Here is a 16,353-nt window from a genome sequence, read left to right as displayed (position 1 = left end):
AATTGCCTATTTTGCTTCATGATACGTATACAATTTTTTTTCAACTTCAAACTCTATCTAGAACATTGTTGTTATATATTTTATTTTGCTAACATTAACAAATAGTGCTATGTCAAAAATTCAATGTATCTATACTTTGCGCATTGCTAAAGCTATATGAAGCTACAATCGCTACGAAGCTAGAACGATTCTCTACAATGTTTCTAACTCTTACAAAGCTATTACTTTCATCACCATCAGAGTCAGTGCTGCTACTTTAAATATCTACAGGTGTAATTGGAAAAATCTGAATCTGAACTGGTTATAATGTCATCAACATAAGTAATTATCTGTTTTCTAACCCGGGAGGCACTTACAAAACTTACACAAAAAATGTTCGTTCTCCAGCTGGAAAATTCCAAACAAATTTAAAACTGCTTCGTCATTTTAGGCTAATTTTATAGAGAAATCTTCGGACAAAACTGTCAATGGGGCAATGCTGTAGTGTCATTTGAATAAAATATTCCTGATTCAAAAGCGTATAATGCAAATAATCTTCCATAAAAAATTCAAAGACCACACAGTTGATCTGTTCAAAAAGGCTAATGCTCTTCCAATTTAAGAGTTATACAAACTTCGTTTAGGTATTCTCGCTCATTCATCATTCTACTCTGACACTCATGTTCAACAACACTCTTATGCTACTCGTTATTCTTCTTATGCCTTACTTTACACTAAGTCTACATCTACAGCTGGTAGAGGTGGAACGAGACACGAGACGTCTCCAGTATCGACCTGTCTCGTCTCGGTCTCAACTATTGCCAAACTCGAGACAGGAAATAGAACTAAAGCGCCTGCGCACGGTTGTTAAAACATGGCTTCTTGCGGTAGCAACAACTCCATATATTGTAATGGATTGCGGGCAACTGCCTTATACCCGGTCCGTTACTATTTGTTGCTATTGATTATGTTGGCCACTGAGTCTAATCATGTAGTCCGGACAACAGCCCTGTTAATATATTGTAGTTCGGTTCTGTGTCCTTAAAACAGATATTGGGTCGCATCTAATTACCCTTCGGATAATCCAATTTAATAAATAAAACTTGCGGGTAAAATGTCTGTATTTTATCGTATCGTGTCTAAACACTAATCTGTGTATCGTGTCTAAACAACTGCCCTTGATAAAATTCGGGCCTCTTTTATATACTACCAATCGCAGGTAAAAGTTGCCCGGACACCGAGAAACGAACGAAAGGCCGTGTCGACCATAGTCCGTGTTCGGCTAACAATGACGTTATTGTTAGTTCAATATAAGAATATACGTGTACATGTATACAGTAATTAATATAATTTCCTGAGTACAATTTAAATATAATTCACACACTACAGTTAATACACAAACAAAACTTAACATTAATGAAACGTTAAAAATGAAAGTGTTATCGTGTGTTCTTTTAGTTGCGGTATTTCTTCGTAGAGCGACCATTTCAGTCATACAAGCCTCTGTGGAGGCTTGGAGTTGTCTGCATACAGTCCTCCTAGCCTCTGTAGAGGCTTTAGTGTAACTCTATTTGGCATAGACTAATTTCAGCCTTTGTCCAATCCAAATGAAGTCTTAGAGCAGCCAACCAATAAGAAGAGATGCTAAGCTTCCCTTATTGGCTAATATTGAACCATGTTACAATGAAAGTTTTCAGAGTAATGGCCAATGAAAATATACGGAAGGAAACTCACAACTACGCGGCCATTTTTGATTGTTGAAAGTTGTAACATTTTGAAGTGCTGGCTTATTTATGGATTTTTCTAGTGATTTTGAGTATGATTCAGATGATTTTGTGGACAATGCTACTGGAGCTCATCCTAGAACAAGGGACATTGTTTTTGATGCTGATACTGGTGATGATGACTCACAATTAGGTGCTGATTTCGACTCGGATTCAGATTTTGATCAGCTGGACTCAAATTCTACTAGTACTGCTACTACTAGTAGACCTACTAATACAACTGATACTGGAGCTGCTAGTACTAGTACTGCTACCAACATTTCTACTGGAGCCTCTGGTGATGACGGTAGTTCAGGAAATCTGGCAGCACCAGGTTATCTGGGATTCATTCTGTCTGACTTGGATAATACCCCAACACCCACGTTCGACTGGCAGCCTACTGAGAAAGTAATGTGCAGCCCTAACTTTGACCCAGCTGCACCACATGGACCAACAAGAGTAATGCCTGCTGATTCAAAGCCAGCTGACTTCTTCATGCTGTTCTACGATGAGAAACTTTTACAGTCAGTATGTGATTTCACGAACGAGAATGCTGCCAGACGAAAGATAAGCGAGAGTACCATCCACAGCGGTTATGGAAAATGGACTAAACTCGAGACAGACGAACTCCGAGCGTTCTACGCGCTCCGAGCATTCATAGAAATGTTCTGCAAGGATAGGCAGAGAAGTATCTGGAGACGGCAGTACGAGCTTCTCCAGATGCCTAAAGCTTCAACTGTCATGTCATTACGACGGTATGACCAGATAAAACGTTACCTGCATTACTGTAATGAAGAGACGTCAATTCAGGATCGTAGCCATCCTGAATACGACAGACTTTACAAAATCAGGTTCCTCATCAACCACATGAAAGAGCGATTCACAGCAGAGTACTCTCCCTCCCAGGATCTGTCAGTAGACGAGTGCATGATTCCTTTTCGGGGTCGCTGGAGTGGGAAATGTTACGACTCCTCAAAGCCAATCAAATGGGGAGTGAAAGTCTGGATGGCGTGTTGTGCTTTCAGCGGATATGCGCTAAACCTAGATGTCTATTCTGGGAAGGACAGAGACTTTGAGGACTTGACCACAGTGAAAAACTCTGCCGCAGTAGTACTGAAACTAGTTCAAAGTTACTGGGGTCGAGGCTACCATGTAATTACTGATCGCTACTACACGTCACCTTATCTTCTCCACTGGCTACGTGAGCTTCAGATGTCTGGTACTGGTACATGTATGACCAGCCGAAAGGAGTACCCGAAACAGCTAATAGCCACCAAAGCGGAAGCTCGGAGGTTGGAGCAAGGGGATTCTAAGTGGCTCCAGTGTGCGAAAACAGGAATTGTAGCAACCCGCTGGAATGACAAGAAACCGATCTACTTCCTGTCAAACTATGTCAGAGCTGAGCTGTCTGAGCCACCAACTGTAATCCGTAGAAATAAGAAAGGTGAGAAGCTGACAGTGAAGGCCACACCATCCGTCATCGTATACAATCAGATGATGGGTGGTGTGGACCTCAATGATAAAATGGCAAGACTCGATCGCTCTCGAAAGTCATATAAGTGGTACACGCGAATCGACCGCAAATGCTTTCACTGGACCCTGTACAACACTTATGTGCTCTATAAGCATGGCCAGGAAAAGCCGATGGAATTCAGAGACTTTGTCCTGCAGATACTGACGACATGGATAGGTGAAAAGTCATTCTCTCGACAGTCAACTAGGACAAACACACCAGCTGCCACTCCCAACAATCCGGAGATACGTCTAGACATGAGCAAACTACACTGTCCCGAGTGGCCTACTGATGGGTCAAAAGATCACCGCTGTGCAGTCTGCCAGAAAAAGTACCTGATAGAATCACAGCAAAATCCAGAGAAGGCTTACAAAGACTTACAACACAAATCAGTCAAGAGTTCAATTCGGTGTGAAACCTGCAACGTGTACTTGTGCATCAAACGCGGTTCAGACTGCTGGAAAGCGTACCATACCAGAGTTCAGTATTAGAAGTGAAAATCTCGAACATTTCCTCTTTTTTTGCAACTTCGTCAATCCTCTGTTATGTTTTCAGTCATGTCATAATAATAAAAATAATGTCTTTGAAATCATGTATCATTGTGTTTTTGTCAAATTTTTATATTCACCAAGTTTGACATTCTATACATTCTTCAGTAATTGAGCTACAATTTTGCTACTTATACCATTAGAAAGCCCAAAGATTTCTGATTTGAATGAATATAGGTGTTCTTATAAGAAAAGTTACTCCCAGATGGTCTAAATGACAATATTGTAAAATGAGACATAAACCTTCACTCTAACAATGAGAATGGAGAATAATTAGATAATTGCTTAATGGCTTGGGGACTGAAATGGATAAAAAACGAAATTAATGAAACGATAAAAATGAAAGTGTTATCGTGTGTTCTTTTATTTGCGGTATTTCTTTGTAGAGCGACGGCTATCGGTTTCATTACACATTACCTTAAAAAGTAAGATCTATTCAATAGATGGTAAAAATATACATGTACAAAGCAATATGTTTATAATAATTATGATCAATAAAGCTCAAAATTCTTAGAATATACAACTTCGGTATTTTAGAGCTGTTTGTGTCACTTTTGTTTACAAAAACTACATGCATATCACTATTAAAATGTATTTAAATCGTTTACACTAGGTGAAAATTCAATTTAAAAATAGTTTTATCAATTTTATATATACCAAATAGCTAGTACTTGTGTAGTGAAATCACCACCAAATGCTCATTATTTTACTGTCTCGTGTCTCGAATTTTTACAAGACAGTGTCTCGTCTCGAACTTAAAAAACCTGTCTCGTTCCACCTCTAACAGCTGGACATCGACAAGTAACTTACCAGTTGTTCAGTATTTGGAATGACTTACCAAGATCGATCAGGTACATTGAAAATTCAAATAGTTTTAGGATTGCTTTAAAGAGGCATCTACTTGACTCATTGGGATGGCTTTAGGTCTTAATATGTGAACATTATTATATTAAGAAAATTGTCAACTCGGGCCCTGTACCTTGATTAGCCCTGCTCCTGTGCACCTGGGCCTTCATCCCTCCCTATTGTATTGTGATTGCTCATTCATATATGTATATTTATTTAGTTTATGTCTCTGTATGCATCTGTTTTTATGAAAAAAATAAACTCAAATCAAAGACTATAAAAGTCCTAAATATTGTTGGTAATATTGTCAATGAATAATAAAATTAAGTTACTTCGCACTTGCTGGGAAAGTCGCAAAAATGCATCTACGGTAGAGCTGTTCGATGTCTAACTGCACTATGCATTCAATTTCAGAGTTGTTTCCTCCTGAAAACTGAATGAAACCGAATCTTCAATTGTTACTTCGGTTTAGTCATATGGGCATTATGAACCGCATCGAACCGGGATTTGTATATTTATTAATAAATAGTAAACTAATAATTAATACATGTGTTTGCAAAAAATGTTTAAGTAATGGTGACATTTTCAATTATATTAATTAACCAGTACGATTTGAAAAATGTTATCCTCGCTAAAATTTAATGAATCAACATCAAATTAATTAATTTAAAAACAATTGAATAAATAAAAAAAAAATTACAATATACTCAGGACAAAAACAATCAATGAAGATTAATACCATAATAAGATATTACAAATGTAAGTCTCTTAACTACAAAACATCACATGAGTTAATTTGGCAAGAGTCAAGAATATTGCTACAATTTGGATGAAAAAAACTCTAAACACATTTGATGACCTATCAATGCTTTCACGAAAATTCGCTTAGGAAGCTGCGGCGTGGGCATGCGCAAACACTGAATCGAATCGTGATGTAAAATTCTGTTCATGCGCAGTTGTCTTCTCCTTCTGAATCGATGAACCGAGAGAGAACAACTATCGAAAAACCGAATGCACTCGAATCGTTATCCAGCACTATTCTACAGCAGTCGACCATAGAAAATGCATAAATGTGTCTACGGCAGTGAAAGGGTTAAAAAAGGTTAATGTCCCACCAGAAGATATCCATCAAAACTGGTAAAAATGTAAACACAATACTATCTCACTATATTGCATTGTGTAAATACTATAGCTGTGCGATATGAGTTTTCTTCATATCGGTACGATATGCAATAAATATCGACGATACCGATATTCATTATGGTATTTGCATTCCTAATGTTAGGTTTTGCAGTTACATAAACGAAAAGTGTATTGTAATAAAACCAAAAGTTAGAAAACAACTATTGTACATGTAAATAACATTAAACTCAATTGCTCAAAAAATTGAAAACCACTGGCAAAACAAATTAAATCATGAGGCACACCACATCCACATTAAGTAGTCTAGTGTGAAGACAACTATTGTTGTGTATACACATGCTTGTATTATGACGCCCTAACTAAGGTCTGAGTGCCGTGCGTCTTCCGGTGGAGCCCAACATGATGCTAGGCGTGAAATAAAATATAATCCTGTTATCCGATGCTTTGACACTTATCTTGCACACATCAACCTCATAACAACCCATGGTGGCAGTGAGAATTTTGTATGGGTGATAGTCATCACGAATTGGAGGGTGCCGGAGCACACCAGATTATTGTGAACAATAATGATAAACATATAACTAGAATAAACCCACCGGCTGCTTTGGTACTAAATGATGATCAAGAGGCCAACTTTCGTATATTTAGGAGCTATATTTAGGAGTATTTAGGTATTTATTTGTATTTTTTGTACTTTCTAAACTTGCAAATGAAAGTGCAGAGTATCAAAGTGAACTATTAAGTTGAGGAGTAATCAGCTGCGTATGCAACTGATCAGAGTTGTACATCTATATTCAATATTCTAAAACAATACTGCGTTGGAGAACGAAATATAATTAATGAAAGATCTAACTTTAGTGCTTGGAATCAGTTGCCGAGGGGGGGGGATTTTGATTCATTCTACGCAGATATTAGAACATTAACAGGTAGATGTGGGTTATAATTTTTAGCGAATGGGTGGAGAAGGTCAAACACCACTGAATGAGTTAACTAAAGACAGAATAGTTTTAGGATAAAGGGAGACGAAACGAGAATAAAATTGATTTCTCAAGGTAGCACATTCACATTAGAAGCTGCTGTACGATTGTGTAGGAGTCAGATCACTTTTTCAGCTATGAAGTCGATGGGGGCAGCTAGCGTTCAAACAGTGAATGCAGTGAGGGTAAAGAAGAGTTCATATAAAACTTTCACACCTGTGCCAAACACCCAAAGTCGAGGTACAACTGAGAGAAAGAAACCACAGAACTCAACAATGTATGCAGACAAGAAGCAGTGTACTCGGGGTGGAAAAGAGACTCACCCTAAACAGAGTTTTCCTGCTTTGAATTCTGCATGCAAAATTTGCAATAAGCAAGGGCACTGGGCCAAATTTTGTAGAAGCAAATCTGTCCATGAAGTGACTACCAGACCAGTTTCAGATTACCTTTTTACTGGAGAGCTAGTGATTGGAGAAGTAACTAGCTGGAATGCAAAGGTCAACGTCAATGGTTACCAGACTCTATTCAAGCTAGATACTGGTACAGATAGAACCATAGCAAATTCAACCGAACCGTGGCTAAACAACATTCGTCTGGACAAGCCAGTAATAGAACTACTAAAACCAGGAAAGAAGCGAATTAATGTTGTTGGATCCTTCCAGACTAAACTTACATATGAAGATAAAACTCACCAGGAGACTGCTTATGTCATACGAGATCAACTTACTTCATTACTCAGTAGATCTGCTTGCTCAGCACTAAATTTAATGACTTGCAGTGTTCAGCAGAATCGAGTTGTCACTGCTAAAAATGCTATACTCTCTAAATTTCTAGGATTGTTTACAGGCTTGGATTTGTTGAAAGGAAACACTTACCAGATATCATTAAAAGATGATATCAAGCCTCGATGCATACCGTAAGTCCTCATGCTCAAGCCGCTCGGCTTGTCATTAGGCGCGGCTTCTGGTTCAAGGCCATAGACTGCGGATAAGGCCATTCTTTTAAAACTTACGTGGCACTCAAGGCATCTTCTCAATAAATGCGGTCTCTGCTCAGCTTCCCTGCTAAAACCATAGAATCGCATTCATGATACACTTTTATGTACGGAGGTTTTGGTGACCTACTCGTTTATATTCAAGGTCATGTTTCATCATATTATCACCGGTATGTTGTTTTTTCTATTAATTTTCATTAAAATATGGGATTTTTTTCAGCCGAACGACAGACAGAGGCAAACCGGATAAACCAACCTCACAATATTATTCAAATTATCAGTGAAGATTTTATTTAGTTTGAATTCATGACATTAAACTTCTTGGGTGTTTTTTTGTACTTTTTTCAAAATAAATTAAAATTCTAAACGAAACTAACTTCTATCTATGATGAGGTATGTTTAACTCACCATTGGTTGTAGACTACTACAGTAGATGGATTGAGTTTCAAGAGCTCTATGGGATCACAACTATCACAGCCATGAAATCTATTTTCTCTACTCATGGAATTCCAAATCAGATTATCCCCGACAATGAACCACAGTTTGCTTCTAAGGATTTCCAGGAGTTTGCAAAATCCTATGGCTTCACACATGTGAAGAGCTCAACCAGATACCTTAGAGGTAACGGTGAAGCAGAATGTGCAGTTGGTACAGTCAAACGTATGTGGAAGAAGATTTCTGACTTCTATTTGAGCTTGATGATTTACCAAGCCACTCCATTAGAAAACGTTAGTGTTTTATTAACAGTATAAAGAAATTAGCCATAAATATGCCTTACATCAACATACTCTTAGCACTACATGGCCATGTCGATATAGCATTAACACCAATGTGAATCGACATGTCAATATATCACGCAGCTATAGTAAATACACTGTATTCTACCTTCCCCAATGCCTTTTACCTAATAATATATAAACATATTAAGTGTAAAGTTCTGCTTGTCTCTGTAAAAATTCCTAATTTGATAATGCACTTCATAATCTAGACACCCTGTGAGATTCACTGCTCCTGCTCAGAATGAATGCCAGTTAATCTGTTGATATTGGGTGGTCTGTGAATCTTGTGTGGTCTGTCTGACTTGCCAGAGTTATACATTTGATTAGGTGACCTTGAAGTCATTTTTCTGTCAGCCTTTGAACCAACATGTAGTTATTCATGTCTCTTTTTCAATGCTGATAATTTCTTATATCTGTATATAAGTGTGATCATTACGCCAATATCATATACATGTATAATCAAAAATTAACTAGAAAGAGAATCACTTACTATTTAGCAATCTCCTGGATGTGTTATTAAGGTAAATGTTATATCCTTCATTTTATATGTTTTGTTTTATATGTTACCAATGGCTTCACAGATGAACAACTGTACAACTAACATTTGAATAGAATATACACTATGCCTCATCATCCGTATGTGACAACATAACTATGAACCAAGAATCCGCTACATCAAGTCTCTAACTATCAAGGTTGTCCAAAGTCGCTTATGTGACAAATTGGAAAATACAGACAAACAAAACACATTTTTTGTAATAACATGCAATATAGATAAATAACAGCTTAATAGACTGAAACCCAAGCAGAAAATGTTATTGCCCTGCAAGCGTTATTGCCCTGTAATCATCTCATATTGCTTTCGTCTTCTTTACTATTAGAGACAGTCTTTTAACCTTTTGAATAAATTTTAAGTGCTTTAAATACCGACTTTACTATCAAAAACATCTCTTTGACAACTAGATTTATTCTCCAAATTTCATCAGAATCCACCCAGCCCGCAGACACCTGTGTGCCTTATTATACCTGACAATGGGCCAAATCCAAGACAACACAATCTACTTCAATAAAGTTCACCCCAACTCATGCCCATGTGATCTTACCATGGATAAATTTATGATCACTTTTAATCTAGGAAATTTTACTAGAAGCGCGTGGGCGGTAAAATCTACACATATTGATACAAAGGAATAACCAACTGCCAGCAAAATCAATGTGTTGCCATATACTGCCAGCCAGATTATCACGATGATTGGATCACCCTTCTACAGCGTGAATTGAAAAAATTACCGACTACTACACAGCGAGGTGTCCAATTCTGCAACAACCATTAAACACTCATTATTACAGTATTCACAACAGGTAGTCTTCTTACAAGAAAACCTGACTATATCCTACTTTCCAGCAAACATGGCTAGACTTATATAGCTTTTGCCAAAAAGAGAGAATTGACTCTAGGAAAAATCTTTCTGCACTTACAAATGCAATGAGACTCTTCCCTAAACCAATATACCATACTAATGAAATGATAATAGCAGCAGTTAGATTCAAAGTGAACAAACTGTGAAGTAAGAGCCAGACACCCTGTAAGCAAAGGTATGATAACGTTACCACCTCAAACCCTGAAAAAAATGCTACCCTTGCCCGAATTCAGCGCAACTTTCTGTTCCACGGGCAGCCATACCTAAGAAATAATAATCTACATGCACACCACTAAAAATTCTGTCAGTCACTGCCAGAAACACAATGTGAACCTTCACTTTACTGGCAATGTCCATGATACATAAACTAAAACAGAAACTCTTCCCTATAGACACTGATTACCAAAGTTAGAAAAAGAAAACAAAGAAGTGCCCCACACAGTCAGGCTTGTTGTATAATCGGGTTAGTGGGTCCCAGGCTACACTAATGTCAGAGGTCACGGCAGTTACAGGTAGTGATGAAAAATTAAACGAGAAAATGGTGATGCAGTAGAGGGAAGATTATTTAAGCAAGTGCAAGACAGCAGGAGCTTCCTTCTTTGCTTCAGTTCATGATCTATAAAATCTATGATGCAACGACGAATGTCAAGGAACCATAGACAGACACAACAGTTACACTTCTAAACAAAAGAGGCATTTAGAAAATTGAAAAAATTATTTCTTGTAAGCGAAGGGTGCTGCATTTGGACCAATTGCTAAAGACAAACCGCTTGAGTTGAGCCAGCTAAAAACATTTTGACGTCCAATCAGTGCAGTCCTGCCTTTATACAAAAAGACAAACCAATTCTAAAAGACCTCACTGCACTCAATAGTCATTATAGTGTTGATCAGAACAGAGAGGTGTTTACCAACCAAGCTAACCTAAATTGAACCAAATCTACCATCATGTTCAGACAAAGAACAGAATTTTCCAGAGCACAGGTTGAACACAGAAGGCAAGAACAGACAAAGTTTAATCATTTATACAACATGGCTTAGTTGACAAAGCTCTATCTTTTTGTGATAGAGTAACGCAAATTTTGTGTAGAAGTGAGATTTGTAAAACAGATGATCTTGTGTACCATAGAACGAGGTTACTTTAGCTAGCCAGCTGCGGTAACTTTGGGCGCTTTAGAGAAATTTCATTAAAATATAAAAATAATCAATTCAATTAATTAATTTAACAAATAATTTTATACTGTTAATTCTTTTTTGATTGTATAACTACTATTATAATTAATTTACCCCAATAAAACGTAATTAGAGAATTACCATTATAATAAATCATTTGCTGCTGGCCTGTTATCATTCTTTTTGCTACTTTCAGTTTCACTACATGGTTTCAATCTTGCCATCTTTGATCTCCATATTACACTAAAAGTGATATCAGGACATTTAAATTTTTGGGATTTGTATGTATAATACTTTTACAAATGAATATATAAAACAAATAAATCATTTTAGTTTATATTGTTCCTCCAGTGACACTATGAAGACAATTTTCATGGTTTTGCAAGAATTTGGGGTTACTTTGGCCTGGCTAAAGCAACCCCAAATTTTTGGAAAGGTTATTTATTTAAAGTTGATGAAGTTTTAATTATACACACAAATTCTTGCTTGCAGGCAGTCAATCCATTTGATCATGCCTAGAAAAAACCAACTCAAACACGGATGCTGTAGCTATGGTGTTTCGGCAGCACACATCAATGCTGCTCTGAAAGGAATAGAAAATGCAGTCCCAGCGCAAAATGGGGAAAAAGTACAAAATTGGCAGAGGGAAACTTTATAACAGGGTAGCTGGTAAACACACATGTAAGCCAGGGCATCAAACCATTCTAAGTGCAATGGAGAAGTCAACTTTGGTAGAACTTATCCAAAAATAACAGAATGGGGGTTCTCATTGAACGAAACAAGTCGGTGTTTATAATAGCGTAATTTTTGAGTTAGTAGAAGCTACAGCTATTATTTCTAAATTACAAACCGCTATTATAACCAGACTTGAAAATCTTTACATTTTTTTTAATAATATATAAATTTGAGAGAACTTGTTAAGACATATCTGAACAGAATCGGGAGGTCGGTTGTTCAGTTCAAAATTAATCATCCGGGAGAGAAGTGGTGCTACAGTTTCATGAAAAGCAACCATCACAAACTTTGTCATAAAACGTGCCAAAATATAGCCCGGAGGCGTGCAAAAATCAAACCTGATGACATTCAATCCTGTTTTAGAAATGTAAGGGAAACTTTAAAAGATATTCCTCTTGCCAACATTGTCAACTATGATTTAACTAACCTCTCTGATAATCCCGACAGACAAAATTGCATCTTCTAAAGAATAACTAAGTATCTAAAACAAATGATGCACAGTAGCAAATGTTTAACCAGTATAATTTTTGCTAGAACTGCAGCAGGTGAGCTGTTGCCCCCTTATGTAGTTTATAAAACGAGAAATTTCTGGAACAACTGGACGTATGGACGACCACCAAGAACTAGATATAATTGCAGTAAATCTGGCTGGTTTGATGGTCTTTGTTTTGAAGACTGGTTCCATAGCATAGCATTATCTTATTTACGCAAACAAGATAGAACCACAGTATTAATTGGTGAAAACTCAAGTTCTCACTTCAATCAAGAAGTACTCAACTTGTGCGAGCAGAACAAGATAAATTTGTTTGCTTGCCTCCGAACTCAGTGTTATTCGGTTGATGAGGCATTTTCCAGGTCAGTTAAAATTAACTGGAGCTGTACCTTTCAACCTGGATAACCGGTAGACAATGAAGTGCGACAGCCCCTAAAGATATATTTCTTCATGTCTCAAATTGCTCCCGGAGTCCATGGAAGAGAACTGTCAACGCAACATGCAATCTCGATTTAGAAAAACTTGAATTTGCCCTCTAAACTCAGACCAGGTACTATCGGGCTTCCCAGATCATGTTGGAAACGCGGAAGATGTTCAATCCACAGTAGGGGAAATATGCATGGATGACCTGAAGACCTTGAGGTATGGAGAAGCACAAAGAGCTGCAAAGAAGAGGAGAATAACAGTCGAAGCTGGAAAGAGTATTGGTGGTAGGGGTCTTCTACCTAACACTGATTCACTTACCGAACCACAACCTAGCACAAGTAATGCCGATGCACTACCCCGTACAAGCACCGCATTTCCGCAAGAAAGCATTGGGAAGAAATCATCATGTGCAGTGAACAAAAGAAAGAGGCCTATTAATGATGGAAGTGATTCGGAGATTGAGATTGAAAATTCGATTTCGGATGTATCCAGCAAGCCTGAGGTGGTCATGATCGACCAAGAAGAAGACGATTTTCAGCTGTTGACATACAAGACGAAGCGCACAACAAAAAATATGTTGGCAAAGTCGAAATGTTACAGCAAGATGTAATTTAAAAAACAGACAGGGTCAAGCAGAAAATTCGTCTTTCCATTGATTGCTGACTGTCACATTATAAGCAATGACCAAATCTTGGTGAAACTGCAAAAACCAATAATAACAGAGGGATCCACGAATTTCAAACTATATTTGCAAGAATGTTTGTACAGTAGAATAGACTAGGATGAGTCCTTATTTAGCCATCTTTTCTAATGGTTACCATAGTATGATGAAACGATGTTCTAAAAAATAGCTCTCGGCCTATCGCAATGGTGTCTAATAATTTTACTTCAACATAATCTTGATTACTTGTAATTATTTTTTGTATATGTTGCTACTATTATTTTGTCACTTTCTGACCTTTCCGGGTAGCCAAAGTTGCCCTATCAACTGTCAACTTTAGCTTAATACTGAAAACTCATTGATGTTGATCCACTTGCAAGATTACATTGGTCACCCCTTTATTTTTTGAAGTTTGAATAGGCAGTAACTGTGGAAAATAACAGGTTTTTTAATTACAAAATATAAAAAGAACTAAAATACTATTTGTACTTCTCTACCATTGAAATTATCATTTAAAACAGTCAAGTTTGCCTTACGGTATTGAAAGTGCAGTTGAGAGGAGAGGTTATAAAGGTGGCAATAGACACCCTCTTATGACAGCTAAAGCTAAGTTGAACCTCTTATTGAGAGCTATTGGGCTAGTAGTAGATAAGTATTAAAAGGTGCAGGGTTTGATGTAGATGGATAAATTTTACTTATAAAGAGGCAGTGGAAATTTTGCCAAAATATTATGGTAGACAAGAGAGCATGTTTGTGAAGGGGCATAAGTTCTTGACGGCTAGACAGGCACTCGGTGAAAATGATACAGAGTTCTTGCAACAAGTTGAGAGTTTAAGCAGATATGCTGAGGTAGTGAATAATGCTGACAGAGTAAAGTTTGCTCTTGAAGTGGTAGTTAGCGGGTTGAGAGATGTGAGTAGAGACTTGATGAAGAATGCCAATTTAACTTTGGTAATGTTGAATGAGGCATTGAGGGTTCGTGAGATGGCGAATAATTCAGATAGGTTGTTGAGCGGAAAGTAGAGGTAGCGACTTGAAAAATGAGATTAAGGAGGTAGCGGAGTTGTCAGAGTGAAACAGCTGTGAGCAGTCCCGGGTGGCAGTGGTGATAGAGGATACAATTCAGGAATGGATGTTTTTTCTGAAAGTGGCAGTAAGTATTATGGTGATAGTATTGATGAACGCGATTTTAGTAGGACTGGGGCAAGGATTTGAGAGTATAGCAAGGGCAGGAATAGTAAAAGGTATAAAGACAATAGCAGAGATATATATATCTCTAGATACGAGCAAATAGTAAAGAAAGTAGTGAAGATAGAGTTTGCCATAATTGTAAGCATTGTGGCCATGAGATGCCGAGTTGTCTTTTTTTCCTTTAAATGTTATTCTTATGGACAATGCGGTCATTTATCCTGAGACTGAAGGGATAGGGGCCAAACGGTAAGCTATGATAGAAGTCGAGGTAGCAGCAGTAGGCAAGGAGGTAGCCATAACAGCAGTATTGGGAAGTATTGCAGTCGAGACAGCAGTAGGGAGAGGTATTGGGCAGATACAGCTTTCAAGATGTAAGGGATAAGCGGACTAGACCCAGAGACTATAGTATGAACAGGTATGAGTAAGACAGTCAGTATGAGAAGCAAGAAATCGATAGGCGTGATGAAAGGTACACCGACAGTAGCAGGGGTAGAGGTACAAGATTTGCTGGCTCTAGAGATAAATATGATGAAGATCGATAACTATGGTGGAGAATTGTGCAGCACTTGGAAGTTAATGGAGTAAATCTCGAGTTCACCTTTGATACTTCGGCTGAGGTGTCAGTAGTAACCGCGACAACAGCCAATTCAGTTAAATAAGTCATCAACAGCTTTAGAAAATGCTGATGGTAGTGAGTTGAACGTTGTTGGAAGTGTGGTAGTTCATTTGGAAAGTTAAGGGACTAAGTGGAGGGACTAGGAAAGTAGCTGGACCAGTATCTGTAATGGAGTGATGGAGTGATGAAAAGATATGGTAATGAGAGAAAGGAAGTGGAGATTAAGAGGGAGGAAAAAGAGGTAGAGGAGGAGTCAGAGGAAAAGATGGCTAAGCTAAAAGCCATCCGTGAGACAGCAGTCACAGAGTTGGAGAATGCTAAGGCATTCAGGGTAGCTATGTAGCTGTTAGTCAAGGTTTGAAAGATGGTAAATAGTAGACCTGCAAAAGTAGGGGGTCAGGCCGAACTAGATAGGTTGGGGCTTATGTCAATTCTCAGCTCTGTGGTGCCATCTCCTGTGCAGCCAGTTATGGTCCAGGTAAAGACCTCCCACAGGATGCCTGTCAGGCCGGCCTCTATTGGGAAGAGCGTGGTGAAAACGGAAGGGACGGAACCCGAGGTTGAGGAGGCATTGCTGACCCAACCACAAGTTACTGGGCCAGTTGTAGGTAGTGGGAATATTGGTGATGTTGGTGGTCACGGTAGTAATAGTGTTGGTAGTGACAGAGGGTCACAATAGTAGGACAGAACGTGGAGGGGAACACAGAATTGATAGTGGCTCAGACGAATTGATGGACCAGCCGTGAGGAGTAAGGTAAACTCCACCAGCAAAGTGAATCACTGGATGAGTTAATGGGCATTTCTTGTCATGTGCACTTCTGAAATTTGAGGCCCAAATAAAAAAAGGCATCTTGTATATGAATTATACATTTGCCAAGAGCTGTCTCCAGTGTTGGCAGCTCAAGTTCCATTCCCTAACAGTGTTGTACCATACAGCAAAAGGGCATCATCAAACAGAAAAACCTCAACTGTAATTTATAATGGGTACAGGTGGGCCAAAGTAGGTACAGAACTGCTATCATGAAACGTATTTCATTGTTGACCTGATAGAGCATGTGATGCATGTTAACCTTGAAAATTTATTATTACATTTCATCC

General features: G+C 38.1%; 1 protein-coding gene across 1 annotated transcript; it reads left to right on the top strand.

Annotated features, from left to right (window-relative positions):
- Nucleotides 1-1,772: 1,772 nt before the first annotated feature.
- On the top strand, nt 1,773-3,746 carry LOC137397991 (piggyBac transposable element-derived protein 4-like). Its single transcript, XM_068084092.1, has one exon. The coding sequence runs from the start codon at nt 1,773-1,775 to the stop codon at nt 3,744-3,746; it is 1,974 nt and encodes a 657-aa protein (XP_067940193.1).
- Nucleotides 3,747-16,353: the final 12,607 nt, after the last annotated feature.

This window comes from Watersipora subatra, chromosome 6 (genome assembly GCF_963576615.1).
Source record: "Watersipora subatra chromosome 6, tzWatSuba1.1, whole genome shotgun sequence".
NCBI classification, from domain to species: Eukaryota; Metazoa; Bryozoa; class Gymnolaemata; order Cheilostomatida; family Watersiporidae; genus Watersipora; species Watersipora subatra.
The sequence above is the reverse complement of the archived record's forward strand: the minus strand, read 5'-3'. Positions and strand labels throughout refer to the sequence as shown.